Source organism: Microcebus murinus, chromosome 6, assembly GCF_040939455.1.
Source record: "Microcebus murinus isolate Inina chromosome 6, M.murinus_Inina_mat1.0, whole genome shotgun sequence".
Classification (NCBI taxonomy): Eukaryota; Metazoa; Chordata; class Mammalia; order Primates; family Cheirogaleidae; genus Microcebus; species Microcebus murinus.
Window position 1 is genome coordinate 43,669,805 of NC_134109.1, and position 27,039 is coordinate 43,696,843.

Consider the following 27,039-nt stretch of genomic DNA (forward strand, 5'->3'; position numbering starts at 1 on the left):
AACTCTGACTATGCAGACTAAAGTAGCCCCTTAGTCTCACACTCTGTGTCACATTTTATAATAATTCTTTGTATCATTTTTGTTCTTCTTGTGTTTTTTAATTTGTCTTCTACTTGAATTTGAATTTCATGAGAACAGTGACTTTGTTTATGGTGGCCCCAGTGCTTAAGCTATTGCCTAGCACATAGTAAGCTCTCTGTAAATATTTCTTGAATGAATGAATGACCACTTACAATGAGTTTATATAAATAGTCTATATAACTTATTATTCTGTTTGTAATACCTAAATAGTGCTTCAGGTAGATTATCCATAAATAGTAATTCTATTTAATCTAAGAATTTACTATAAAATCAATACATAGAAAATAATTTAGACTGCATTATAGCTGAATAACCTTTGATGCTTGATTTGTATTTATATTTTCTCAATAGGTACAGGATTTGATGGGGATCAGTGCCTTGGAGTTCAACTGCTAGAGCTGGGGAAAAAGAAAAAACAAATTTTGCATGGTGACCCTCTTCCTCTTACAAGGAAATCCTATGTTGCATGGGTTGGGTTTTCAGCTGAAGGCAAGATAACTTTGTTTCTTTATATTAAAGATATTTTTCAAGAAGAAAAATTTTTTTATTCCTAATTAATTTCTTTAAAGATAAATCATCTATATTTTCTGTTTTAAATCTCTTTGTTTTAATACATTGACAGAATTGGAAGCTGATGTTGTTAGGCAAAGTAGCCATTGTCTTATGTACAAGATCTCTTTTCATGAGAATTCTGATTAGAAAACTTACAAAGAGGGAAATATATTTTTCTTTTTTAAATTAAAAAATTTTTTTTCCTACAATTTTGGGGAGTGACCAGGAAATATATTTTTCTGAAAGTTTATTAGATAGCAAGAAGGAGATACAAATCTATGGTAAAGTTGTGTCTTTTCTAGCAGACTGTACATAAAAATTAGGCATTTTCTAGAACTTTACTATTAACTACAGTAGCTATTAGCTATTTGTGGCTACTGTGCACTTGAAATATGGCTCATATGAATTGAAATGTTCTGTAAGTATAAAATATTGTCTGATTTTTGAAGACTTAGTATATAAAAAGGAATATAGAAATATCAGTGATTCTTTTATATTGATTACATGTTAAATGGTAATATTTTGGATATATTGTATTAAAAATACATTGTTAAAATTAACTTCACTCTTTTTCTTTTAAATATGTTAGGAAATTAAAAATTACATTTGTGGCTCACATGATATTTCTATTCTATAGTACTATTGTAAACTCAATTATAGTGGCCTATGATAGATGATTTGAAGGACACTGAAGAGTACCTTATTTTAAATCACCTGTTAAACCTGCCTCAAAGAGGGCTTAAATTTTTTTTTTTTTTTTTTTTTGAGACAGAGTCTCACTCTGTTGCCCTGGCTAGAGTGCTGTGGCATCAGCCTAGCTCACAGCAACCTCAAACTCCTGGGCTCAAGCAATCCTTCTGCCTCAGCCTCCCGAGTAGCTGGGACTATAGGCATGTGCCACCATGCCCGGCTAATTTTTTCTATATGTTTTTAGTTGGCCAATTAATGTCTTTTTATTTTTTTATTTATTTATTTATTTATTTTTGAGACAGAGTCTCACTTTGTTGCCCAGGCTAGAGTGAGTGCTGTGTCCTCAGCCTAGCTCACAGCAACCTCAAACTCCTGGGCTCAAGCAATTCCACAGCCTCAGCCTCCCGAGCAGCTGGGACTACAGGCATGTGCCACCATGCCCGGCTAATTTTTTTATATATATATATATTAGTTGGCCAATTAATATCTTTCTGTTTTTAGTAGAGACGGGGTCTTGCTCAGGCTGGTTTCGAACTCCTGACCTTGAGCAATCCTCCCACTTGGGCCTCCCAGAGTGCTAGGATTATAGGTGTGAGCTACCGGGCCTGGCCTGTCTTTCTATGTTTAGTAAAAACAGGGTCTCACTCTTACTCAGGCTGATTTTGAACTCCTGACCTTGAGAAATCTGCCTGCCTCAGCCTCCCAGAGTGCCAGGATTACAGGCGTGAGCCACCTCGCCTGTCCTAAATATTTCTCTTATTAGAGATTTGTATTCTTCATTTACATTACTAGAAATTCCACTTTGTCTTTAAAACATTAGTTAATTTTGGATGTGTTTTCTATTGGGATATTATTAGTCATTCATGCTTTAATAATATGACAATTAATAACTAGCATTTGTATAGCTTTTTTTCCCCCCAAGTACCAATCAGATCCAGACACTGAAGAAAATGATGTTTATAGAGCAAGAGGGCTATGAAGCCACAGATAAGGAAAAAGATAGTTAGATAATTTGCCATTCACTTCCTCAGTTGGAAGTAGAGTGAGTGGGAAACAGGAATGCTTACCTGTTTTCCTAGGTAAGAATTGCTTGCCTAGGAGTTGGGGACAGAATTGTGACAAGGCCAACAAAGAGAAGAGGGAGGACAAAGAGTATGAAAAATAAATTTCTTTACATCATCACCTTGTGTCAGATTTTGGTCGTTTTTCTAAGTCTTTTTCAGCCTGGAGTTTTCAGATTCATGGTTTGTTTTCTTGTTTTGTTTTTTTTCTTGTTTTTTACTAAAATTGGCTTAAAATTATTATTGTTATATTCCAGCAGGTGGCATAGTTTTCACTGAAACTGTCAGTTTTTTCTTTTTATTTGGGTAAATTTTAGTTATATCACATGATTTTTCTTTCCTTTTTTCAGTTAGGTCTTACTTCATGTAGTTAATGAAAATTTACAAAAAATAATTTTAGATTTTTTACTTTTGTGCTTTTGAAATGGAAGTTGAATCCTTCATATGTATTTTTGAAATTGAATTTATTTAACAAATGTGTAGCTATGTCTCTAAGTAATTCCTTTTTCTGTTGGTTTATAGGTACCCCCTGTTATGTGGATTCAGAAGGCCTCGTTCGAATGCTTAACAGAGGGCTTGGTGATACATGGACTCCCATATGTAACATGAGAGAACACTGCAAAGGAAAATCTGATCACTACTGGGTGGTTGGTATCCATGAAAATCCCCAGCAACTAAGGTAGGCTATGACAAAATGTGTGAAGTTGACTCTAAAAAGTACTTTGAAATTCTTTGTGTGACGTCCTTTAAGTGTATTTGTTTGTCCCTCATCTTAGTCCGTTTACTTCTTTCCATAGTCACTATTAGGAATTTGTTTATATTCACCTTAATGCTTTCAACCAATTGCTTTATTTGAAAGTTATTGAACACAATAGAAATTAAGTTTATTAGTGTGACTATAGCATCATTTCAGCCAGACAGGGAGGGGAGTTCTGGCTAAACATGGCATTTTACCTTTTATTATAGTTTTTTTTTAACTGTGATTTAGAATTTATATATATACATATATATATATAAATTTAGTTGCTTTTTGAGATTTTTTTTTCTTAATTATTATAATAGGGGAAAGGGCTAATAGCAGTTTAATAGTTGACTACAAGTATAGAATTCTCAGTTCAGAGAGTATCAACTGAAGATTTTCCTCTTTTGATACCTGATATTTTCGTGGTCTAAAAGATTGTCAGTGAGGTTGTCCACAGTGGTGCATGCATGTGATCCCAGCTACTTGGGAGGCTAAGGTGGGACGATCACTTGAGCTCAGGAATTTGTGACCAGCCTGGGCAACATAGTGAAACTCTATCTCTAGATAGATAGAACATTTTCATCATCTACTAAAAAAGATTTATGAAAAACAAAAAAAGGGCCAATGCTGAAAAAAAGAAAGGGCAAGGTGCAGTGGCTTACGCCTGTAATTCTAGCACTCTGGGAGGGTGAGGCAGGTGGATTGTTTGAGCTCAGGAGTTCAAGACCAGCCTAAATAAGAGTGAGACCCTGTCTCTACTAAAAATAGAAAGTAATTAGCTGGACAACTAAAAATATATAGAAAAAATTAGCCAGGCAGGGTGGCACATGCCTGTAGTCCCAGCTTCTTGGGAGGCTGAGGCAGAAGGATTGCTTGAGCCCAGGAGTTTGAGGTTGCTGTAAGCTAGGCTGACGCTATGGCACTCTAGCCAGGGCAACAGAGCGAGACTCTTGTCTCAAAAAAAAAGATTGTCAGTGACACTGGGTAGGTATTTGAACAAAGGGGCCTCTGCTTTCATGGAATTTATAGTCTGGTTGGAGAGAAATATAATACAGTAGTAAAATATTAATTACTACTTGAGATAAATTTAGCTAATTAATCTGCCATACTCATGATGGCAAAAACAGAAGAGCAAGTTCTATGTGAGATGATCATGGAAAATTCTTAACAGAGGTAGCATTTAAAATGAAGTCTTAGGCCGGGCGCTGTGGCTCACGCCTGTAATCCTAGCTCTTGGGAGGCCGAGGCGGGCGGATTGCTCAAGGTCAGGAGTTCAAAACCAGCCTGAGCAAGAGTGAGACCCCATCTCTACTATAAATAGAAAGAAATTAATTGGTCAACTGATATATATATAAAAAATTAGCCGGGCATGGTGGCGCATGCCTGTAGTCCCAGCTACCCGGGAGGCTGAGGCAGAAGGATCACTCGAGCCCAGGAGTTTGAGGTTGCTGTGAGCTAGGCTGACGCCACGGCACTCACTCTAGCCTGGGCAACAAAGCGAGACTCTGTCTCAAAAAAAAAAAAAAAAAAAAAAATGTAAAATGAAGTCTTGGCAAAGTACTCACACTTGTAATCCCAGCACTTTGGGAGGCCGAGGCAGGAGGATCACTGAGGCCAGGTGTACAAGACTAGCCTATGTAACAGAGTTGAGACCCTGTCTCTACAAAAAATTTAAAAAGTAGCTAGGCGTGGTGGTGCATGCCTGTAATCCCAGCTACTTGAGAGGCTAAGGTAGGAGGATCGCTTGAGCCCAGGAGTTTGAGGTTACAATGAGTGTGCACTCCAGCCTGGGCAATGAAACAAGACCTCATCACAAAAAAAATATATAATAATAAAATGAGGCATTGAGGCCAAGGAATCTAATGTGGAAGAATGGGAAAAGTGGTCCATGTAGAGTCAACAGCATGTACAAAGACCCTGAGGTCAGAAAGAACTAGGTATGTTTGTAAAATTGAAATGGTATAAACATGGCTAGAGTACAAGAAGCAAGGGGTGGCAGGAAACATAAGTCTAAGACAATATCAGAAAATTAGACACAGGGTGCATTATAGGCCATGGTAGAGAAGTTTGGATTTTATTTGAAATGTATCAGGAAGCCATTTAAGGGTTTTGTGCAGGGAAGTAATGTAATCTGATTTATGATATAAAAAGAAAAATGCATTTGTGGTAAATGGATTGGAAAGGTTAAGATTAGAGGTAGGAAAACCAATTTTCAACCAGGGGATTTATCCCTTCCTCGGGGAATATTTGAAAATGTGAGGGCTAGATGTGGTGGCACCTATAACCCTAGCACTCTGTAAGGCCAAGCAGAGCTTGAGCTTGAGCTCAGGAGTTTAAGACCAGCCTCAGCAAGAGCGAGACCCCATCTTTACTAAAATAGAAAGGAATTAGCCAGACAACTAAAAATAGAAAAATGAGAAATAGAAAAAATTAGCCAGGCGTGGTGGCACATGCCTGTAGTCCCAGCTACTTGGGAGGCTGAGGCAGGAGGATTGCTTGAGCCCAAGAGTTCAAGGTTGCTGTGAGCTAGGCTGATGCCATGGCACTCTAGTCTGGGCAAGAGAGTGAGACTCTGTCTAGGAAAAAAACAAAAAAGAAAGAAAGAAAAGAAAATGTGGGGTATTGTTTTTAGCTTCACATTTACCAGGGTCACTGTAGCATTTAGAGAGCTAATGCCAGGGTTGTTGAACATCCTGCAGTGTTAAGGATGGTCCTTCTCAACTATTGGTTATCCTTCTCCAAATGCTATCTGTGCCTTTTTTGAGAAACATGGGATTTTGCAGTCATCTAGCAGAGCTGTGACTATGGTTTAAATATTGTTGGGGCAGTAGAAATGAAGAGAAGCAGATTCCAGATAGAGATAGTAGACTCGCTAGTAGATTGGGGGTTGGGAGTGAGATAGAAGAATCAATAATGACACCCATGTTTCTAGTTTCAACAGCTAGATGAATATTCATACCATTTATAGAAGAAATGAGGGTGGAAAGGAATTCCTTCTTGGTGTTAAAGTTTGAAATGCCTGTGAAATATACAGATAAAGATATCAAAAAGGTATTAGATATAAAATTTGAATTCAGAGAGAAAATGTTGGCTGGAGATATAAATTTACGAGTCACCAGAATATAGAAGATATTTGAAGTCATAAAATAAATGAGATTGCATAGATGAAAGGGTAGAAAAGGTATCAAAACCCAACCATAAGGCCGGGCGCTGTGGCTCACGCCTGTAATCCTAGCTCTTGGGAGGCCGAGGCGGGCGGATTGCTCAAGGTCAGGAGTTCAAAACCAGCCTGAGCAAGAGTGAGACCCCGTCTCTACTATAAAAAATAGAAAGAAATTAATTGGCCAACTGATATATATATAAAAAATTAGCCGGGCATGGTGGCGCATGCCTGTAGTCCCAGCTACCCGGGAGGCTGAGGCAGAAGGATCACTCGAGCCCAGGAGTTTGAGGTTGCTGTGAGCTAGGCTGACGCCACGGCACTCACTCTAGCCTGGGCAACAAAGCGAGACTCTGTCTCAAAAAAAAAAAAAAAAAAAAAAAAAAACCCAACCATAAGAAATGCCAGCATTTAGAGATCAGATCTTAGAGTTGAAGGGAGCTTAAAGAAGGATAAGCTATGTGAGTAAAAGAAAAATCACCTGAAGTGAACCTTATCACAGAAGCTGTAAGTGGAGACAATTTCAAGAAAGAGGCAGTAGTCTCAAAAGGAAACACAAATAATTCTCAAATGTATGAAAAGATGATCAATATCACTCAAGAAAAATACAAATCAAAACTAAAAAGAATTTCTTTTACTTGTCAGATTAGAAAAATGTGAAAGTTTGATAACACTCAGTTGGTGAGGCTTTGGGGAAATAATCACATTGATACATTGCCGATGGGAGTATAAATTGGTACAATCCCTATGGAGGGCATTTGTCAAGAACTACCAGAACCAGAAATGCATATGCCCTTTGACTTCATAATTCTGCTTTTAGAATTTGTCCTGCACTTATACAAGTACTTATTATTTAAAGTATGATCCATGGACCAGCAGAATCAGCATCATGAGAGAGCTTTGTTAGAAATGCTCAGTCTCTGGCATCATGTCAGACGTACTGAATTAGAACCTGCATTTTAACAAGATCCCAAGTGATTCCTGTGCACATTTAAAGTTTGGGAAGTACTGATGCTAGCACTTATGAGAGATGATACACGTAAAAGGCATCCTTCATATAGGATTGTTAATATTAACAAAAGATTAGAAACCTCAATTTCCAAATATATTCTGTATATCTATACACTAGAATAGTATATAGCTTTTTAAAAAGGTGAAGCAGGCTGATGGCTCACACCCGTAATCCCAAGGCTTTGAGAGGCCAAGACAGGAGGATTGCTAGAGGCCAGTAGTTTGAGACCAGCCTGGTCTCAAACATAGTGTGATCTTGTCTCTACAAAAAATTTTAAAAATTAGTAGGACATGGTGACTTGCACCTGTAGTTCTAGTTACTCTGGAAGCAAAGGTAAGAGAAAGGATTGCTTGATCCCAAGAGTTCGATAGTGCAGTGAGCTGTGATTATGCCACTGTACTGTAGCCTGGGTGACAGAATGAGAACCCTGTCTCTAAAAAATAAAATTAAGCCGGGTGTGGTGGCTCACGCTTATAATCCTAGCACTCTGGGAGGCCGAGGCGGGCGGATTGCTCAAGGTCAGGAGTTCAAAACCAGCCTGAGCGAGACCCTGTCTCTACTATAAAAATAGAAAGAAATTAATTGGCCAACTAATATATATATATAAAATTAGCCAGGCATGGTGGCGCGTGCCTGTAGTCCCAGCTACTCGGGAGGCTGAGGCAGGAGGATTGCTTGAGCCCAGGAGTTTGAGGTTGCTGTGAGCTAGGCTAACGCCCCGGCACTCACTCTAGCCTGGGCAACAAAGCGAGACTCTGTCTCCAAAAAAAAAAAAAAAAAAAAAAATTAAATAAAAAATTGTAAAAAGGTAAAGCTAATCATATCTGTGATAAGGGACTTGTATAGAGTACCTAAAGAATTTTTTAATTTTTTTCTTTCTTTTTTTAATGGCCTGGACTATAGTTCAAAAGAATTCTTACAACTCAAAACAAGACAACTCAATTTAAGAATGAGTAAAGGATTCAATAGACATTTCTCCAAAAAAGATATTCACTGGCCAATAAGCACTTGTAAAGATGTTCAGCGTCAGTGGTCATTTGGGAAATGCAAGTCAAAATCACAAAGAGATACTACTTTACAATCAGTAGGATGGTTATAATCAGAAAGATGAACAATAAAGATGTGGAGAAATTGATACCCACAAACATTGCTGGTGTGGATATAAAATGGTATGCTTTGGTAGTTCTTTAAAAGTTTAAACATAGAGTTACCATATGACTCAGTTGTTCTACTCCTGGTTACATAACCAAGAGAATAGAAAACATATCCATATAAAAACTTGTACTTGAATGTTCATTTATTCATGGTAGATTTATTCTTAATATCTTAAAAGTAGAAACAATGTAAATATCTGTCAACTGATAAATGGATAAGTAAAGTAGGGTATATCCATACAATGGAATATTATTGGGCTATAAAAAGGAATGAGGCTGGGTGTGGTGGCTCACGCCTGTAATCCTAGCACTCTGGGAGGCCGAAGTGGAAGGATCACTCAAGGTCAGGAGTTCGAAACCAGTCTGAGTAAGAGTGAGACCCCGTCCGTACTAAAAATAGAAAGAAATTAATTGGCCAACTAAAAATATATAGAAAAAGTTAGCTGGGCACAGTGGGATGTGCCTGTAGTCCCAGCCATTCGGGAGGCTGAGGCAGCAGGATTGCTTGAGCCCAGGAGTTTGAGGTTGCTGTAAGCTAGGCCGACGCCACAGCACTCTAGCCCAGACAACAGAGTGAGACTCTGTCTCAAAAAAAAAAAAAAAAAAAAAAGGAATGAGATACTGATATATGCTACAGCATGGATAAACTTTGAAAACATTATGCTAAGTGAAAGAAGACAGATGCAAAAGGCCTTATTTTATCATTTCATTTATTTAAGATGTCTAGAATAGGCTATCTGTAGAGACAAAAAGTAGATTAGTGGTTGTCAAGGGGGAATGAGGGGGTGAGTGGAACAGAGAATAGGGAGTGGGAATACTAATAGGCATGGAATTTCTTTTTGGGGTGATGAAAATGTTCTGGAATTAGTGGTAATAGATAACACAACTCTGAATATACTAAAAACTACTGAGTTGTATACTCTATGGTATGATATGACTGGTGCATTCTGTATGAACTGTTGGTAAGTGAATTACGTAATATCTCAATAAAGCTGTTATTAAAAAGGATAAGGGCATTATTTCATGATGTAGACAGATTCATAAGATGTGTTAAGTGAAATAAATAACCATTTGTGTAAAAGGAGGAGAGCATAAAAATACATAATTACATTTGCTTACAAACGTAGAAGAAATCCTAGAAGAGTAAAAGGGAAACTGACGACAATAGTTACCTCCTAGGCTAAGTGCAGTCTCATGCCTGTAATCCTGGTACTTTTGGAGGCCAAAGTGGCAGGATTGTTTGAGGCCAGGAGTCTGAGACCAGCCTGGGCAACATTGAAAGACCCCTGTCTATAAAAAAAAAAAAAAAAAAAAAACTAGCCATGCATGGTGGTACATGCCTGTAGCCCCATCTACTGGGGATGCTGAGGCAGGAGGATCACTTGAGCCCAGGAGTTCAAGTCTGCAGTGAGCTGTGATCAAACCACTGTACTCCAGCTTGGGCGACAGAGCAAGACCCTTATAGAGAGAAACTCAGTGGATAGTATAGGAGACTTTTCTCTGTATTTCTTTTTATACTTTTTGAACATGTAAATGGATTACTTGTTCAAAAATTAAATAAATTTTTAGAAAATGAAAGTACCAATTCTATAAACTAAATCAGATAAGGTTAGAAGTCAAGTTTAAGAAGACCTTTTAATTTGGCTACAAGGAGGTTATTGGTGATTCATTAAAGTGGTTTTCGTGGCATGATAAAATGTTGAATTCCAGATTGGGGTGGGAATGGGAGGCAAAGAGAAAGTAGAATATGTGGACAACTCTTTTCAAGAAGTTTGACTATAAAGAGGAGCAGAGATTTGGGATAGTACCTAAAAGAGGATGAGAACTCAAGGAAGGGATTATTTAACTTTGGTGATTCTACAGTATTTTTCTAATATTTTGGCAATGGAATTTAGTAAAGAGGGTAAGTTTGACAATGTAAAAAAAGGAGACAACCAAATGACTGATATCCTCAAAAAAAAAAGAGTGATAGATTTTAGACCACTTGTCTAAAATAGGAAGACTAACATTTTATCAGTTGTCTGAGAGGGAAGAAAATAGGCACAAATGCAGATAGATTTGGTAGTTAAAAGGTGACAGAAATTCCTATCTTCTGTTTCTGGCTTCTGTTTTTTTGGCAAATTATGAAGCAAGATTGGGGTATTTTTGGAGGCAGTGGTTGGCATCATGTGATGTTTGAGAAGAGAAGACATAATTTTAGAGAATTCAAAATTGAACTTAGTGGAGAGCCATAAAGGAATTACTGGTTAATTCCATATGTCTTGTCTTTATAATCGTAATCTCCAGATATTCTATTGACATATTTAGTATCAGAAGAAATATATTAGTTAACTATTTTTAATAGTTCTTTTGGTATAGGTTGTTCTTTGTTCTTGCGGGTCCATTTCCAGGAATCAAATATTTAGAAATTTGAATTAAAAAATTCACAGTCTGGCCGGGTGCGGTGGCTCACGCCTGTAATCCCAGCACTCTGGGAGGCCGAGGCGGGCGGATTGCTCGAGGTCAGGAGTTCGAAACCAGCCTGAGCAAGAGTGAGACCCTGTCTCTACTATAAATAGAAAGAAATTAATTGGCCAACTAATATATATAGAAAAAACTAGCCGGGGATGGTGGTGCATGCCTGTAGTCCCAGCTACTCGAGTGGCTGAGGCAGGAGGATTGCTTGAGCTCAGGAGTGTGAGGTTGCTGTGAGCTAGGCTGACGCCATGGCACTCACTCTAGCCTGGACAACAAAGCGAGATTCTGTCTCAAAAAAAAAAAAAAAAAAAAAATTCACAGTCTATCTTCATAGGAGTTTAAAGTTTAAACCTATAAGGATTTTTACTATGCTGCCTATTGTTTATTCAAAATGGTTCATTTTTTTACTGAATGTCATTATCTTAGAGGAGGTGTGTGAAATTATTCATTTGTAATGAGTAATTTTGTTTTTCATTTAATTTAATATTATCTCGCTATGTTGCCCAGGGTAGACTCAGAAAGAGCCCTTTTTAAATGCTGAACATTTCCTGACCTCCGGATGATAGTAGCTCTGCATTTAGTCTCAATTGATAGAGAAAATTCATAATAACATAAGCTTCTATAGACCTAAAAATTATATTTTAATATAAATTTATACTTACAAATTACATTATCTACATACATGTGAAAATTCTAGTACATTAAGTGGAAACTTTTTTTATTTGGTCTACAGATAATTCACGGTGCTTCTGTGAATTAATAGACTCCTTACAATAGTTTAGCAGCCCTACAAGGATAAAAGAATGGGAACTACTGAGTTCTTTTGGTCCAGTTCTTGTGCTCTCAGCCCCTCTCCCCAGTTTTTACATATGAGAAAATTAAGGTCCAAAAAAGACTAAATAACTTGTTTGAGATCACACATCTAGTTAGTGGCAAAGAAAACTTACTATATTTTCTGTTTTAAAAATGTAAAAGAATTAACACTTCTTCCTTAAGGACTAGCTTATTGTAGAAGAAGAATTGAATTACTGAAGGGATTCTTATGCAGCAGACATTTGAAACACTGAGAAGATACGCTAAAAAGTCTGTTCATAAAAATATATTTATTTGTATATACTGTGATAAATTGATTGTGGGATAGTTTTAATAATATATTTTCCTGGCTTTATTCTAGAAGAATAAACTTGAATAAGAATATTTTTCAGGCCGTGTGCAGTGGTGCACACCTGTAATACTAGCACTCTGGGTGGCCAAGGTGGGACGATCACTTGAGGTCAGGAATTTGAGACCAGCCTCAGCAAGAGTGAGACCCCGTTTCTACTAAAAATAGAAAAAATTAGCCAGGTGTGGTGGTGCACACCTATAGTCCCAGCTACTTGGGAGGCTGAGGCAGGAGGATCACTTGAGCCCAGGAGTTTGAGGTTGCAGTGAGCTATGATGACGCCACTGCTCTCTAGCCTGGACTACAGAGCGAGATTCTGTCTCAAAAACATAAATAAATAAATAAAATATATTTGTTATATTACTGACTACATGTGCTATCCTACACAAAGATAAATGAGGCTTGGAGCCTGAAAGAGATAGGCTTATACAATCATTATACTACTCCTGAGTAAGTACTTTAAAAGAGATATGAACAAAGTCCCCTTCAATGCACAAGAGAGTCGTGTCCAACACAGAAGAGAAAGCAAAACTTGCTGACTGGGGCAGGATTAGTCTGGACATTGGCCCCAGTTTTCTCCAGTTTGGTATTTTTCAGTTCTTCCTTTAATATAACAAGAGAATAGATTTTGTGATCAATTTGAAAAGGAATTGAAGTAATTTTCTTTTCTTAGTAAGCTGGTTTATTTTTTCACATTTCCTCCTCTAAATGGCTTAGCACAGTTTCCAGGAAATTCATTCATAGCAGGCAAAACCCACCAAATTTGCAGGTAAAATGTGCTTGTTTTTACCTCTAGTTCCTCCATGAAAGGATATTTAAAAGAGAGAAAGACTTTATAAAAAGTTCAAGTCTTTAAAGCTTATAAAAGTATAAAATATTTAATATGTGAATTGGTGTTTTACTTTGACGTAAATGTGGCTTACAAAGTATTAATAAAATCATAATCAATATTTTCTTTTTTTTTTTTTTTTTGAGGCAGAGTCTCGCTTTGTTTCCCAGGCTAGGGTGAGTGCTGTGGCGTCAGCCTAGCTTACAGCAACCTCAAACTCCTGGGCTCAAGAGATCCTTCTGCCTCAGCCTCCCGAGTAGCTGGGACTACAGACGTGCGCCACCATGCCCGGCTAATTTTTTCTATATATATTATTTGGCCAATTAATTTCTTTCTATTTTATAGTAGAGACGGGGTCTCGCTTTTGCTCAGGCTGGTTTGGAACTCCTGACCTCGAGCAATCCGCCCGCCTCAGCCTCCCAGAGTGCTAGGATTATAGGCGTGAGACACCGCGCCCGGCCAATATTTCCTTTTTCTTTGTAATGCTTGTTTATTCTGTCTAAATCAATAAAGTATTTGAGCTGTAAAATGTTTTTAAACAAGAGTGTAAATCACATTAGAGAAAAAAGTATGTACGGGCAATTAACATTACTCCCAATTTTCCTTCTAATTTTGTTAGTGTACTTAAATATATGTACTTGAACTTATCCTTTGTGATTGCACATGTTCTATATTTTTCATTTTGTATGATTGGTAAACCAGTGGTTTTTGTGAAGATAGGTTCACGACAGAATTGCCACAAGAATTTTTCCAAACTCAAGGTTTTCACACTGCCACCTCATTCTGTGAGGTAGTAGTGAAAACAACTAATTTGTATAAAATCATAAAAGGGGAGGAAGAAGAAAGAAAATGAGATAGTGTGTTCAAAAAATACAGTCACAAAAAAAAGCCAATGTATTTGAATCTCACAAGGAAAGGGCCTATCTAGTTTGAAAAAGATTACTGAGGGTTTTGTTTTGTTTATTTGAGAGTCTCACTCTGTCTCCATGGTAGAGTGCCATGGGGTCAGCCTAGCTCACAGCAACCTCAAACTCCTGGGCTCAAGCGATCCTCCAGCCTCAGCCTCCAGAGTAGATGGGACTACAGGTGTGTACTGTCACACCTGTCTAATTTTTTCTATTTTTAGTAGAAATAGGATCTCTATCTTGCTTAGGCTGGTCTAGAACTCCTGGCCTCAAGCCATCTTCCTGCCTCAACCTCCCAGAGTGTTAGAATTATAGGCCTGAGCCAATGTGCCTGGCCTGCCACTTATTTTTTAATTACTCTAGTGGCCATTTGATAATACTAGAAGATATTTATGGAAAAAAAAATTTAAACCCAAGGGCCTAACTTCTATTTAGTATTTCCCTTCAAGAATGTCCTGACTTAAAGCCCTGGCTAAAAGTCTGTACTATAAATTAAATGGGTGACAGTAAGCATTGAACAAGGTACTCTTTTTAAAAATGGCTTTATGCAAATAGAAAATTTGCCCATGGTACTTATAGTGTGTAGTCATGGTTTTCCAGTGGTTTTCTAATTAATAATTTGGAGTAGATAAGTTGAAAGAGTGCTCTGTGCATATAAATCATTCTGTGATTAATGAATGCTTTTGAATTAATAAATAGTATGAGTACTTCTTGTGATGGGCATCTGTGAACACCTTACATGTCCTGGTCAGAAAAGGTTTAGACTAAGTCCCTGCCCACTGAGCTATTACCATATAAAACAACCTTTGATTTAGCAGAGCAGGTATAGATTATAATTTTTGTAATGCTATTGGATTTTCTGCTTCACTCTGACAAATATCTAATAATCACTTAACTGTATTGGACATTTCACTGTCTTTTTCTCATTTGACACTTCCTACTAGTGGCACCAAGAATTCCTAAACTGGTGAATGAAAATGAATATGCTTCATCACCATTTTATCTTAGAGTAGGGTATTGTGGATCCCATGATAAGTTTTATAACATAGATCCCATAACAAGTGTTTATAGCACAATGTCTGTATTTTAAAAGCAGGCAATTTGCTAAGGAAAATATGAAGAGAGCTGATTTCACTCTTAGTGATTTTAATTTAATAAGCTGATTTGAGAAGGGATTTTTGAAATTCTTAAAATGCATGAAGGGGTAGTCTTTGTATCTAATTAGGACTAAAACACTTTTAAAAAGAAGAATTTGTTACATATAATTAAGCCAGCTATTGGAATAATATTACTATTCCAGGTTACTAACTTCTGCAAAATTTTTATTGACATTTTAGCAAGTTTTATGGTGGAACTTTTTCTTTACCGACAGGTGCATTCCTTGTAAAGGTTCTCGATTTCCTCCCACCCTTCCACGCCCTGCTGTTGCTATATTATCCTTTAAGCTTCCTTACTGTCAGATTGCAACAGAGAAAGGACAAATGGAGGTATGTGGAAGTCTTACCTTGGCTCTCTGAATTTGATAATATACCACCTATGGGACAGACATTTTTTAAATAAAATTATGATAACCAGTATTGAGATTTCATTACTATGTAATTAAATAAATAATGGTAGCAGGGAGGGAGGAGGACTGCTTATGATCACCAGGTCACCTGGTTGCTACCACTACTTCCAGACACTTTGTCTACAAGGAAAATGGGTATACTGGTCAGGGCCTCACTAGGGCAAGACACTCTCTCTTAGGATCCTGTAAGTCCCGAGAAGGAGTGCTGCTTGCTTTGTCCTAGCCCTAGCCCTGTGTCATCAAAAGTCATTCAAAATTGCACAAGTAGTTATTCATAAAAGGCAGATCAGCTTCTAAAAAACTAATAATTTACCAAATTCTCTGACCTTTAACTATGATAGCTAGGAAACTGTTTTAAATGTTATATTCCTTACCCCTCTATTTTTAAGGATAGAAAATAAAGTTAAGCTGTTCATATTGGAATTTAAATTGTAAAACTTATAGAAAGAAGGATTCAGAAACTGGTATCTTAAGATAAATATTTAACACTTGCTTGGTATTAAAGTGGTAGTTGTCAGTTAAACAATTTTGTCCACTTTTGTAGGAACAGTTTTGGCGTTCAGTTATGTTTCACAACCACCTTGATTATTTAGCTAAAAACGGTTATGAATATGAAGAGAGCACTAAAAATCAAGCAATAAAAGAGCAACAGGAACTTTTAATGAAAATGCTTGCGGTAAGTAAAATAAGTATACTGCTTTGAATTTTCTGCCCTATTGGGTGAGGGACAGCTGGAAAACAAATTTAGAAGAACCACATTTGAATTTTAAATGAGTTTCTTGCTTTTCTTACAATTAATAGCTTGAAATGATATATTTCATTGAATCTACTACTACTAATTGTAAATGTACCATTATTTTATTCATTCAAGCCACAGAGACAAAAACAATGCTGTTGAACTGACCCCCCAATAATTGTAAGGTGCTTTCTAATTTTAGACATTTTAAAATATATTAAAATGGACATCTCCATATCAGTGAGTTACGGTATCTGGAAAAAATTTTTTCTCAGTTTTATTAGTATCAGTGTTGTTAAAAAGTTTTACTTATTCTGTCTTTAAGGAGCTCAGTAAAAAACAAAAAATTTTTCAAGTTTTACTTAATGTGATTTAATTTTTTTCCCCCTTTTTGGGTTAGCTTTCTTGTAAACTGGAACGAGAATTTCGTTGTGTGGAACTTGCTGATCTAATGACTCAAAATGCTTTGAGTTTAGCCATTAAATATGCTTCTCGATCTCGGAAATTAATATTGGCCCAAAGACTTAGTGAACTGGCTGTAGAGAAGGCAGCTGAATTGACTACAACCCATGTGGAATCGGAGGAAGAAGAAGATTTCAGAAAAAAGCTGAATGCTGGGTAACAAATATTCAGTTGATTGACTTTTCCTTTACCATCCTGAATATTAAGTTGGTCTTTGCATAGTTTTTTTTTTTTTTTTTTATTTTAACCAGCAGTTTACCCTGATAGAGTATAGCTCTTTATCGAATAATAGTATTGTCTTTTAGTTATAGTAATACTTCCACAGAGTGGAGCCAGCCAAGGCTCAGAAATCAAGTTGAAGAAGATGCCGAGGACAGTGGAGAAGCTGATGATGAAGAAGAAAAACCAGAAATACATAAGCCTGGTGAGATACGTTTTCAAGGCAATAAATGCTGAGAAATTTCATGGATGTGGCTTTTCCTATTTTACTTGGCTGAGGAAAATCGAATACTAATACTTTTTTCAAGACAACTTTGGTATCTGGTTGTTGAATATCAAGGATGACTTGATTTTCCCCATTTACATGATATTGTTTTATCTTAATTAATCTATAGGACAGAACTCATTTTCCAAAAGTGCAAATTCCTCTGATGTTCCAGCTCAGTCAGGTGAGATATTTATAAATTTGTAATATCAAGTAGTCTGTAAAGTGATACATCTACTCAAATACACCTTACCCCTTAGGGCCTGTTTTTGTTTGTTTGTTTGTTTGTTTTTTTATCAAAGATGTTTGTGAAACTGGTCATTTAACAAATGGCTATTAAATGCCTATTGTGTGTCATGCATTTTACTAGATACAGAAGTTAAGCAGATGTGCATGGTTGATCTCTTCCTTAATGCCCATTCAGCCCTGCTAGGAAGACAGAGCCTGGATATCACTAAGGAAACATGCAGAATGCTGGAGAAACAGTTAAAAGGAGTTGAAAGTAGCTGCCTTTGGGGAGTGGGATTGGGAGATAGAAAAGATTGAAGTAGAGAACTGCTGATTTTTTAAACATAAATCTTATAGTACCATTTGCCTTTTTAAGTATGTATATATGTTGCTTTGATTTTTAAAAATTAACTTTAAAAACATGTAGAGTATCAAAAGAGCATATAACAGGTGGCTATAATTTAGTCAACGGTGGAGGAAGGGTAGGGACCCCAAGAAGGCCTCATGGAGTGTTTAAAGCAAAAACCTGAAGGATGAGTAAGAGTCAGCTAGGCAAAGGTAGATGGGAGCAGGAGCAGAGGAAAAGCATTTGAACTTCAGGAGCAGTATGTTTGAAGACTGTAAAAGGGTGGTGTGAAGAGCACAAAGAGCAGAGAGAAGTGGTGCTGAAGGGTTTTAGAGCAGTGGCAGGAGCTAAGTCATATAGATTTGTGTAGGCCATCTTAAGGATTTTGATCTTTATTCTAAGGTCCATAGAGGCTTTACAGGTTTTAAGCAAAGGCATAGCATGGGATACTGTGTGGAGGAGGAGCAGATGTAAGAAGATCACCGAAGCAGTCCTTGAGCCTTCTACCTTGGTGGTAGAAAGAATGGGTAGAATTAAAGAGGTGTTTCTGAAGATGATGTCAAGAGTCTAGGAGTTCAGGGTATGAACAATGACATAGTTTCATAGGTGATAAAAGAAAAACTTAAGAAAAACTTTAAATTTTAAGGAGTTTATTTGAGCATTTAGTGATTCATGAATCAGGACAGCATCAGACCACAGGGGCACTCTTCTGGGAGGGTCAGGAGGGGAAACATTTATAGCATCTTTAGAAGCAAGACAAAGAATAATTTTAATTAGTTAGAGTAGAAAGTTACAAATTAGAGGTTAGCTGATGGTTTCTGATTGGTGCAGTTTCTAGTTTCAGTTTACTGTTTACATTGGGATTTGGTTTATCCGTGTGGAAATTTAAAGAGCCAGGGCCACCCAGTCTAATGGCCTCCCAATTAGAATTTTTTTTAACACTGGCTTCAAGTATTTGAGGGAATGATGTTGCCATTTATTTACTGAGTTAGGAAACACTAGGGAAAAGCAGATTTAGATAGGAAGATGAATTGCTATGAGGTAAGTAAAATATCACGTCGACAGTTAGATATTTGGATCAGGAGTTCAGGAAAGGACTCTGGCCTGTAGATATAAAACGAAAGTCATTTAGTATAAGTATAGCAGTTTAAACCATGGCCGTGGGTGAGCAGACACTGGGAGAATATGTAAAGCAAGAAGAAAAGTGAGTTTGGGCCTACGGAATCTTCAGCATGTAGGCATCAGGTAGAAGAGGAGGAACCAACCATTGAAAGAGAATGTGATCTCGGGTCCAGAGAGGAGGGGGTAAGTCAGAGAATGCTGTATCTTTGACTCTGTATCTCAGAAGTCATGGGAGGAGAAAGAAGTGTCAAGAAGAAATAAACAGTTAGCTATGTGGGATGCTGTTGAGAGGTCAAATAAGATGACTAAAAGGTATCCACCAAATTTGACCACCTAGATATTATTGGGAGCCATAGGAAGAGGAGATTCTATAGTGTAGTAGGTCTGAAAGCATTATATTGTATGGAAGAATGTATGGGCACTGTGTTAATAGTGTCAATAGCTCTTGAAAATTGTGACTAGATAAAGGGAGAAAATGGTGGCTGGAAGGAATGTGGGGTAGAGAGGGTTTTGGTTGTTTTTTTTTTAAGTTGGGAGACTTGAGGAAGCAGTAAATAGGGAAAAGTCAGATGTGGGGGGGCATTGATAGCTCAGGTTTCTTGACAAAGCAGGAGGGGGTAGGATCTAGAGCACAAGTAAAGGGATTATTAGCCTTAGCTAAAATGAGGCACCATTCTTGCATGGTAAGAGAAGGAAAAGATAGATCTGTACATATTGGTATGTTTCATAGTTGCAAGTTAGGATAATTCCCATTTAATAACTTTATTTTGTCTTGGAAGCAGGAAAGAGGTCATCTATAGTTAATAGTTTTAAAGTTACAATGTGCATTTGTTTTCAGATAATATAGATTAAAATATTCTGCCTAATATTAGAGGAGTCAGAAATCATCTATTTTTTTGCCACTATTAACCAAGGTTTCTTTCTTATAAAAGGTGCAATTACCTCTAGCAGCCAAGGACGAGTAAACCCCTTCAAGGTAAACTCTTTCCAGTGATATTTTTTATTATTTGAATATATTTCCATATGAAAAAATACTTTCACATAACTAGAAAACCCTCCCCAGACTTGGAAGCATTAAAGACTTGAAGGCATAAGAGACTGATTGGGCTAAGAGTTATATTTTCCACTTATCTTCTAAGTGCCTGTAATTTCGAAGGATACTCCATGTCTTTCTTGGAGATGTGATATTTGGGAATATATGCATCAATCTTAATTTGGATTGTAGCAAATGTATTCAGTTCTAAAGATGAGACTGTAGTACACACTTAACAGAAATTTAAAGGAAAAATAAATCTCTTTGATTTTTTTTCTCTTCTTTAAATATAAAATACTAAAAAACACTAGTTTGCTCTTTAGGTATCAGCCAATTCCAAAGAGCCAGCCATGTCAGTGAATTCAGCACGTTCAAGTAATATTTTAGATAATATGAGCAAATCATCTAAGAAGTCCACTGCACTTAATCGAGCTACAAATAATGAAAAGTCTCCAGTTATAAAGCCTCTGATTCCAAAGCCAAAGTCTAAACAGGTACTATTCAACTACCTACATCTGCTACAAACAGCATATGATCTATTTGTCTTCACTTTTATTCACTGTTCAGGTATAAGGAATTTCTAGTTGTTTATAATTGATTGTCTAGTTAGAGAAGTGGGTTCTATTTTGTTTTTGCTTCATAATCACTTTCTTTCTTTCTTTCTTTTTTTAATATGTGTACCCAGACCCCAGGGACTCAGGCATCTTTCTGTATTTTTATTAAAATCCCCTAGATGATTCTGATGAATATTCATGTTTAATAATGGCTGGTATAGTTGATGGCCCTAATCCTTGTTCTGTATTCTGATTTTTGTCCACACTCATTTCATCCCAAATTTGTCATCAATAAAATAGATCTATTGTTTAGCTTTTCCATTTCATTTAATTGTGTTCATTCAGAAAACATGGAATTTGAAGTAGAGGTTCTTTTAGTTTTGTTTGTATGTGCGTGTTTATTTTTTTTTGAGACAGAGTCTCACTTTGTTGCCCAGGCTAGAGTGAGTGCCGTGGCGTCAGCCTAGCTCACAGCAACCTCAATCTCCTGGCTCAAGTGATCCTCCTGCCTCAGCCTCCCAAGTAGCTGGGACTACAGGCATGCGCCACCATGCCCGGCTAATTTTTTGTATATATATTTTTTAGTTGGTCAATTAATTTCTTTCTATTTTTAGTAGAGTCGGGGTCTTGCTCAGGCTGGTTTTGAACTCCTGACCTCGAGCAATCCGCCTGCCTCGGCCTCCCAGAGTGCTAGGATTACAGGCGTGAGCCACCACACCCGGCCTGTATGTGCGTGTTTATTTTTAACTGAGAACTCAAGTCTTCATTATATTGGCATGAGAATTCTAAATACTTATAAATGTTTCTTCACAATTTTCAGAACTTGCTTGTAGTGCATAAAAATCATACTAGATTTTGTTGCAGTGTTCATAATGTTTGTTTTTAAAGGTATCTGCAGTATCCTATTTCCAGAAAAAAAATTCTCAAGCCAATAAGACTGAGGAACTAAAAGAAGAAAATCCTAAAAATGTATCATCTGAAACCCCAGCTATGAGTCCTGAAAACATTGAAAACCAAAGGTTAGTACATAGAGAAACTTAGTATGCAGTGTTCCAGTAAAAAGCATATAGTAGCAGTGATACAAAATCATGCAACTCTTTATTATAAATAATACGTTGGTATTGGTAGTGGGCATTGTGAACACTTGTGACTTTAAGGAAGCCATAAATATTGATTAATGTCTATTTACATTACTTTTTAAAATTGTAATAGGGTATTGGGCAGGGGGGAGGGGGGTGGGTATTTACATATATAATGTGTGAGATGTGCACCATCTGGGGGATGGTCATGCTGGAGACTCAGACTTGTGGGGGGACGGGGGCAATGGGCATTTATTGAAACCTTAAAATCTGTACCCCCATAATATGCCGAAAAAAAAAAATAAAAAAAATAAAGTGTATTTATTATATATGTTTTAAATTGTAGATGTATTTTATTAGGACACTATTTTATTTTATAATTTATTTTTTTGTTTGTTTGTTTTTAAATCATATAGTTACATGGGGAAAAACAGCAAAAGATCTAAAAAAGTGTATGATAAAAAGTAAATCTTGGCCAGGCGCGGTGGCTCACGCCTGTAATCCTAGCTCTCTGGGAGGCCGAGCCGGGCGGATCGTTTGAGTTCAGGAGTACGAAACCAACCTGAGCAAGAGCGAGACCCCGTCTCTACTATAAATAGAAAAATTAATTGGCCAAATAATATATATAGAAAAAATTAGCCGGGCATGGTGGCGCATGCCTGTAGTCCCAGCTACTTGGGAGGCTGAGGCAGGAGGATTGCTTGAGCCCAGGAGTTTGAGGTTGCTGTGAGCTAGGCTGATGCCATGGCACTCACTCTAGCCTGGGCAACAAAGCGAGACTCTGTCTCAAAAGTAAATCTTGGCCGGGCGTGGTGGCTCATGCCTGTAATCCTAGCACTGTGGGAGGCTGAAGCAGGTGAATCTCTCAAGGTCAGGAGTTCGAAATCAGCCTGAGCAAGAGCGAGACCCCGTCTCTAGTATAAATAGAAAGAAATGAATTGGCCAACTAAATACATATAGAAAAAAATTAGCCGGGCATGATGGTGCATGCTGTACTCCCAGCTATTCGGGAGGCTGAGGCAGAAGGATTGCTTGAGCCCAGGAGTTTGAGGTTGCTGTGAGCTAGGCTGATGCCACGGCACTCACTCTAGACTGGGCAACAAAGCAAGACTCTGTCTCAAAAAAAAAAAAAAGGTAAATCTTTCCTGTCCAACCAGTTTCCTGCTCAAAAAACAATCACTGCAACAAATTTCTTGTGTAGCCTTCTAGAATTATTCTGTGCACATACAAATATATACTTAATATTTGTCTGGTTTTTGTTTGTTTGTTTGTTTGTTTTTTCTTTTTTTTTTTGAGACAAAGTCTCACTTTGTTGCCCAGGCTAACGTGAGTGCCGTGGCGTCAGCCTAGCTCACAGCAACCTCAAACTCCTGGGACTACAGGCATGGGCCACCATGCCCGGCTAATTTTTTCTATATATATTAGTTGGCCAATTAATCTCTTTCTATTTATAGTAGAGATGGGTCTCCCTCTTGCTCAGGCTGGTTCCTGACCTCAAGCGATCCGCCTGCCTCGGCCTCCCAAGGTGCTAGGATTATAGGCGTGAGCCACTGCGCCTGGCTTCTTTTTTTGTTTTCATACATCTTTTTTAGTAGATGATGAAAATGCTCTATCTATCTAGAGATAGAGTTTCACTATGTTGCCCAGGCTGGTCACAAATTCCCGGCCTATTTGTCTGTTTTAACACAAAGTTTTATACATTATTCTGTACCTTGCTTTTTTCATTTAACAATAGCTTTTGCAGATCATTTTATGTGACTGCATAAAGAGCTTTAATATTTTTATATGCTTTGAATTTTTTTTAAAGCACTACAAGTCAGAGAATATATCCTTTAAATAGATATGTCATAATTAATTTAGTTTTCTACTTGTGGACAAAAGTGGTTACTGGTCTTTCACTAATACTGCAATGAATAATTTTATATAAATATCATTTCTCACAGATGCAAATATAGATGTGAGATGGATTCCTGTATAGTACAAGTTAATGTGCACGTGTAATTCCAAGACATAGTGCCAAATCATTCTGTGTTGATGTTGTATTGTTGTAGAGTTCCTATTTGTTCATATCCTATTTGTCCACCAATATAATATGTTACCAATACCTTGATCTTTGCTATGTTAGATTTATTTTAAATATATCAGTTAAATTTTTAAAAGCACAGTTTCATTTTTGGCATTGAATATCTCATTTTTCTAATAATTTTATGTTGGCCAGTTTAATTTGAGGGAGTAGCTGTGGTTTTTATATTTCCTATTTTGTTCTGAATTCTATTACCGTGTGTGTGTGTGTGACAGGCTCACTGTCACCTGGTCTAGAGTGCAGTGGCATCATCATAGCTAACTGCAATCTCAAACACCTGAGCTCAAGCGATCCTCCTACGTCAGCCTCCTGAGTAGCTAGGACTACAGGTGTGAGCCACCACACCCAGCTAATTTTTCTGCTTTTTTGCAGAAATAGAGTCTCACTTTGCTCAGGCTGGTCTCTAACTCCTGGCCTCAAGCGATGCTTACACCTCAGCCTACCTAAGTGCTAGGATTAATAGGCATGAGCCACCATGCCTGGCCTCAACTTTTTATAATGTCAACTGGCTTTTTGAAATATTTTAAAGGAATTATCATACTTAACCAAATATTTTGTCACAGATGTTGGTATACTAAATCAGGAAAGAAGTGTTCAATTTTGTTTTTCTTTTTAAAGACAGCTGTTTACAGGCTGAACAAGCAAGACCCCATCTCTAAATATATATATATATAGAAAAATTAGATGGGCATGGTAGCACGCACCTCCAATACAAGCTACTTGGGATACTGAGGCAGGAAAATTGCTTGAGCCCAGGAGTTTGAGGTTACAGTGAAGTATGATGATGCCACTATACTCTAGACCAGGTGACAGAGCAAGACCCTGTCTCAAAATAAATTAAAATAGTAAATAATAAAACTTGCTGTTTAGAGAAAGAGTATTATATGCTGTTAGCTAGACTTGTAACATTACCCCAAGTTTAATTAAAATGGGTCTTTATTAAGTTTGAAAATTCAAGAACCTTTGTTTACCCGTGGTTTTTGTTTGTTTTGGTTTGTTCTTTTTTTTTCTTCCTGGAAGTAGTATTGCATTAAGAAGATTACTTGAAATTTGTGTATTTTCAGAAATTAGACAAATGGCTATAGTCATACTATTAATACTTTTTTAATAACTTGTTTTTTGTAAATATTAAAAAGTTTTGACAAAAATCACTTAATTACTCTTTTATAGACATACTTCTTTTCTTATAATCCTTTTTAATGAATTAAAGTTTTTATATGTAATGGGGTTTATATTGGAGATGTAATTTTATATCCTGTGTTTTTATCTCTGTTGAAAATTTTGTCATAAACATTTTCCCCTTGTATTTTTGCAGTGTATTTAAACTTGTTGTTTAGCATCCATTCCGCCTCAATGTAGTGAGAGGCAGTGTAACTGTTGAGTTAAATGTGGGGACTCTGCAGTCAAACCGCCTGGCTGTTGAATGCCAGGTCTGACTCTTACTGTCTGTGTAACCTAGGCTAAGTTATTTCACCTCTTTGAGCCTCAATTTCCTCATCTATGGAACGGAGATACTAACTGTACCTACCTCATAACGTTATTGCCATTTAAATGAGGTAATACACATAAAGCATTTAGAAGAGTACCTGGCAGGTAATAAGTGCTCAGTAATATTAAATGTTTGCATTAAACCTTCACTTGTAACCTAAAGACATTTGTGTCATGAGTAGAATGTAATAAAATTTACAAGTGTGCATTGTCCATGCTTTACATAATGATAATATATCAAGGACCCAGGTCATCTGTGAGAGTGAGGGTGAGGCGATGGAAAGGGGCTTGAGAGAATTCAAAAAGATTTCAAATAGCTGGTTTGGAAAAAAGAGGAAGACCCTACCAAGGCCACATGGAAGAATTTTACTAGGCCAGGAGGCTAAGTGAAATTGGAGACCTTGAGCCTGTCAACATTCATAATAGTTGAAAGTGCAGAGTTCACAGTTGCTGCACTTGGAAAATACAAATATGAGGAATCCTTTTAAATTGACCTTAAAAGGATTTTCTAGTTGATTAATCCTTTAGTCTCCAGGTGGTTTAGGGTAATATGAATTTAACAAGTATAATTGTGACTTCCTTACTTTATATAGGTATGCAAAGACTAATGTCTAATTACTAACTTGAAAAATCATAAAGCACTTTAAACTGCATTTAAGTATAAAGTTTTTTCACATAATTGCTATTTTAGGCCAAAGACTGGATTTCAGATGTGGCTAGAAGAAAATAGAAGTAATATTTTGTCTGACAATCCTGACTTTTCAGATGAAGCAGACATAATAAAAGAAGGAATGATTCGATTTAGAGTATTGTCAACTGAAGAAAGAAAGGTAAGGATAATTGTGCCGAGATTGAAATCTTAGTGAATTCCAGATTTTAAAAATTTTTATAAAAATGTTTTTGTATGTTTTTGGAAATTGAATACATTCCCTAAACTCTTAGGAAATTAGATAAATGTGAAATGTCAGCTTTGAGCATATGGATATGTAGTAATTATTATTTAATGTTGATAATTAAGTTTTTGGCAGTTTATTGTTTAGACTTGTATAAGTTTCTGTATGTCTTAAGTTAGGGGAATACCCTAAGAAAAGATGCATTAGTTAAAAATCAAAAGCAAAAAGATTAATAAGTAAAAATGAAGTTAATTCATATTTTTTGGACTAGTTTAAGTTTCTTGCAAGTAAAAATGCTGTCTATTTGAACATTGAATACTAAATGAGAATACTCCTTTTGGGGAACAAGGGTCTGATGTTGTTTCACATGGAAATTACGACAGGTGGCTTGCTCCCTGTGAGTTTCTGCCACATGAAGGAGGGAAGGAAGGAATGACCTTTTTGTTACAAGGGGAAGGAATGTGTGTGGTGGACCAATTAAATCCTCAAACTTCACTTTGAGGGATGGCAGTGTATAGAACAGGCACCTAGTAACAGATACTTGCTTTGATAAATTGGGCCTTATAGATAAAGGTATTGCATAATGAGGAAGCTAGAAATTGGTCTGATCATCTCTAGCCTTATTTAGAACCTCATTAGCAATTTTGTATTTCTCACTTTTTTGTAAGTATTTATAAAAGGACAAAAATTATAAATAATTAGATAAAATGTCACCTGAATGAATAAGACCTTATACTGCAAAAGAGGAAGAGACTTGGCAAAAGTTGTGATTATGTTTTCAAATGATTAAAAATGGAATCAATATATATATATATATATTTTCTGAGACAGTCTCTGCCGTAGCATCAGCCTCAGCCTCCTGAGTAGCTAGGACTACAGGCGTGAGCCACCATGCCCAGCTAATTTTTTTTATATATATATTTTTAGTTGTCCAGCTAATTTCTTTCTATTTTTTTAGTAGAGACAGGGGGTCTTGATGTTGTTCAGGCTGGTCTCAAACTCCTGAGCTCAAAGGATCTGCCCGCCTTAGCCTCCCAGAGTGCTAAGATTACAGATGTGAGCCACACCAACCAGAATCAATATTTTTAAGGAAAACCCTAAACATTTACTTAAATCCAGTCTGTTAATGTGGGAAATTCTACAGCTTGAAGGGCCCCTT

At 36.9% G+C, this 27,039-nt stretch overlaps 1 protein-coding gene across 1 annotated transcript in view; it reads left to right on the plus strand.

Annotated features, from left to right (window-relative positions):
• The window catches only part of WDHD1 (WD repeat and HMG-box DNA binding protein 1), a 63,120-nt gene that overhangs the window by 33,912 nt on the left and 2,169 nt on the right, over positions 1–27,039 (plus strand). The window contains exons 15-25 of the mRNA XM_076004019.1: positions 433–570; positions 2,907–3,063; positions 15,178–15,292; positions 15,917–16,048; positions 16,509–16,726; positions 16,876–16,994; positions 17,185–17,238; positions 19,683–19,726; positions 20,107–20,277; positions 21,226–21,356; positions 25,679–25,817. Of these exons, the coding sequence (XP_075860134.1) occupies positions 433–570; positions 2,907–3,063; positions 15,178–15,292; positions 15,917–16,048; positions 16,509–16,726; positions 16,876–16,994; positions 17,185–17,238; positions 19,683–19,726; positions 20,107–20,277; positions 21,226–21,356; positions 25,679–25,817 (1,418 nt within the window). The remainder of the gene's footprint in view (positions 1–432; positions 571–2,906; positions 3,064–15,177; positions 15,293–15,916; positions 16,049–16,508; positions 16,727–16,875; positions 16,995–17,184; positions 17,239–19,682; positions 19,727–20,106; positions 20,278–21,225; positions 21,357–25,678; positions 25,818–27,039) is intronic.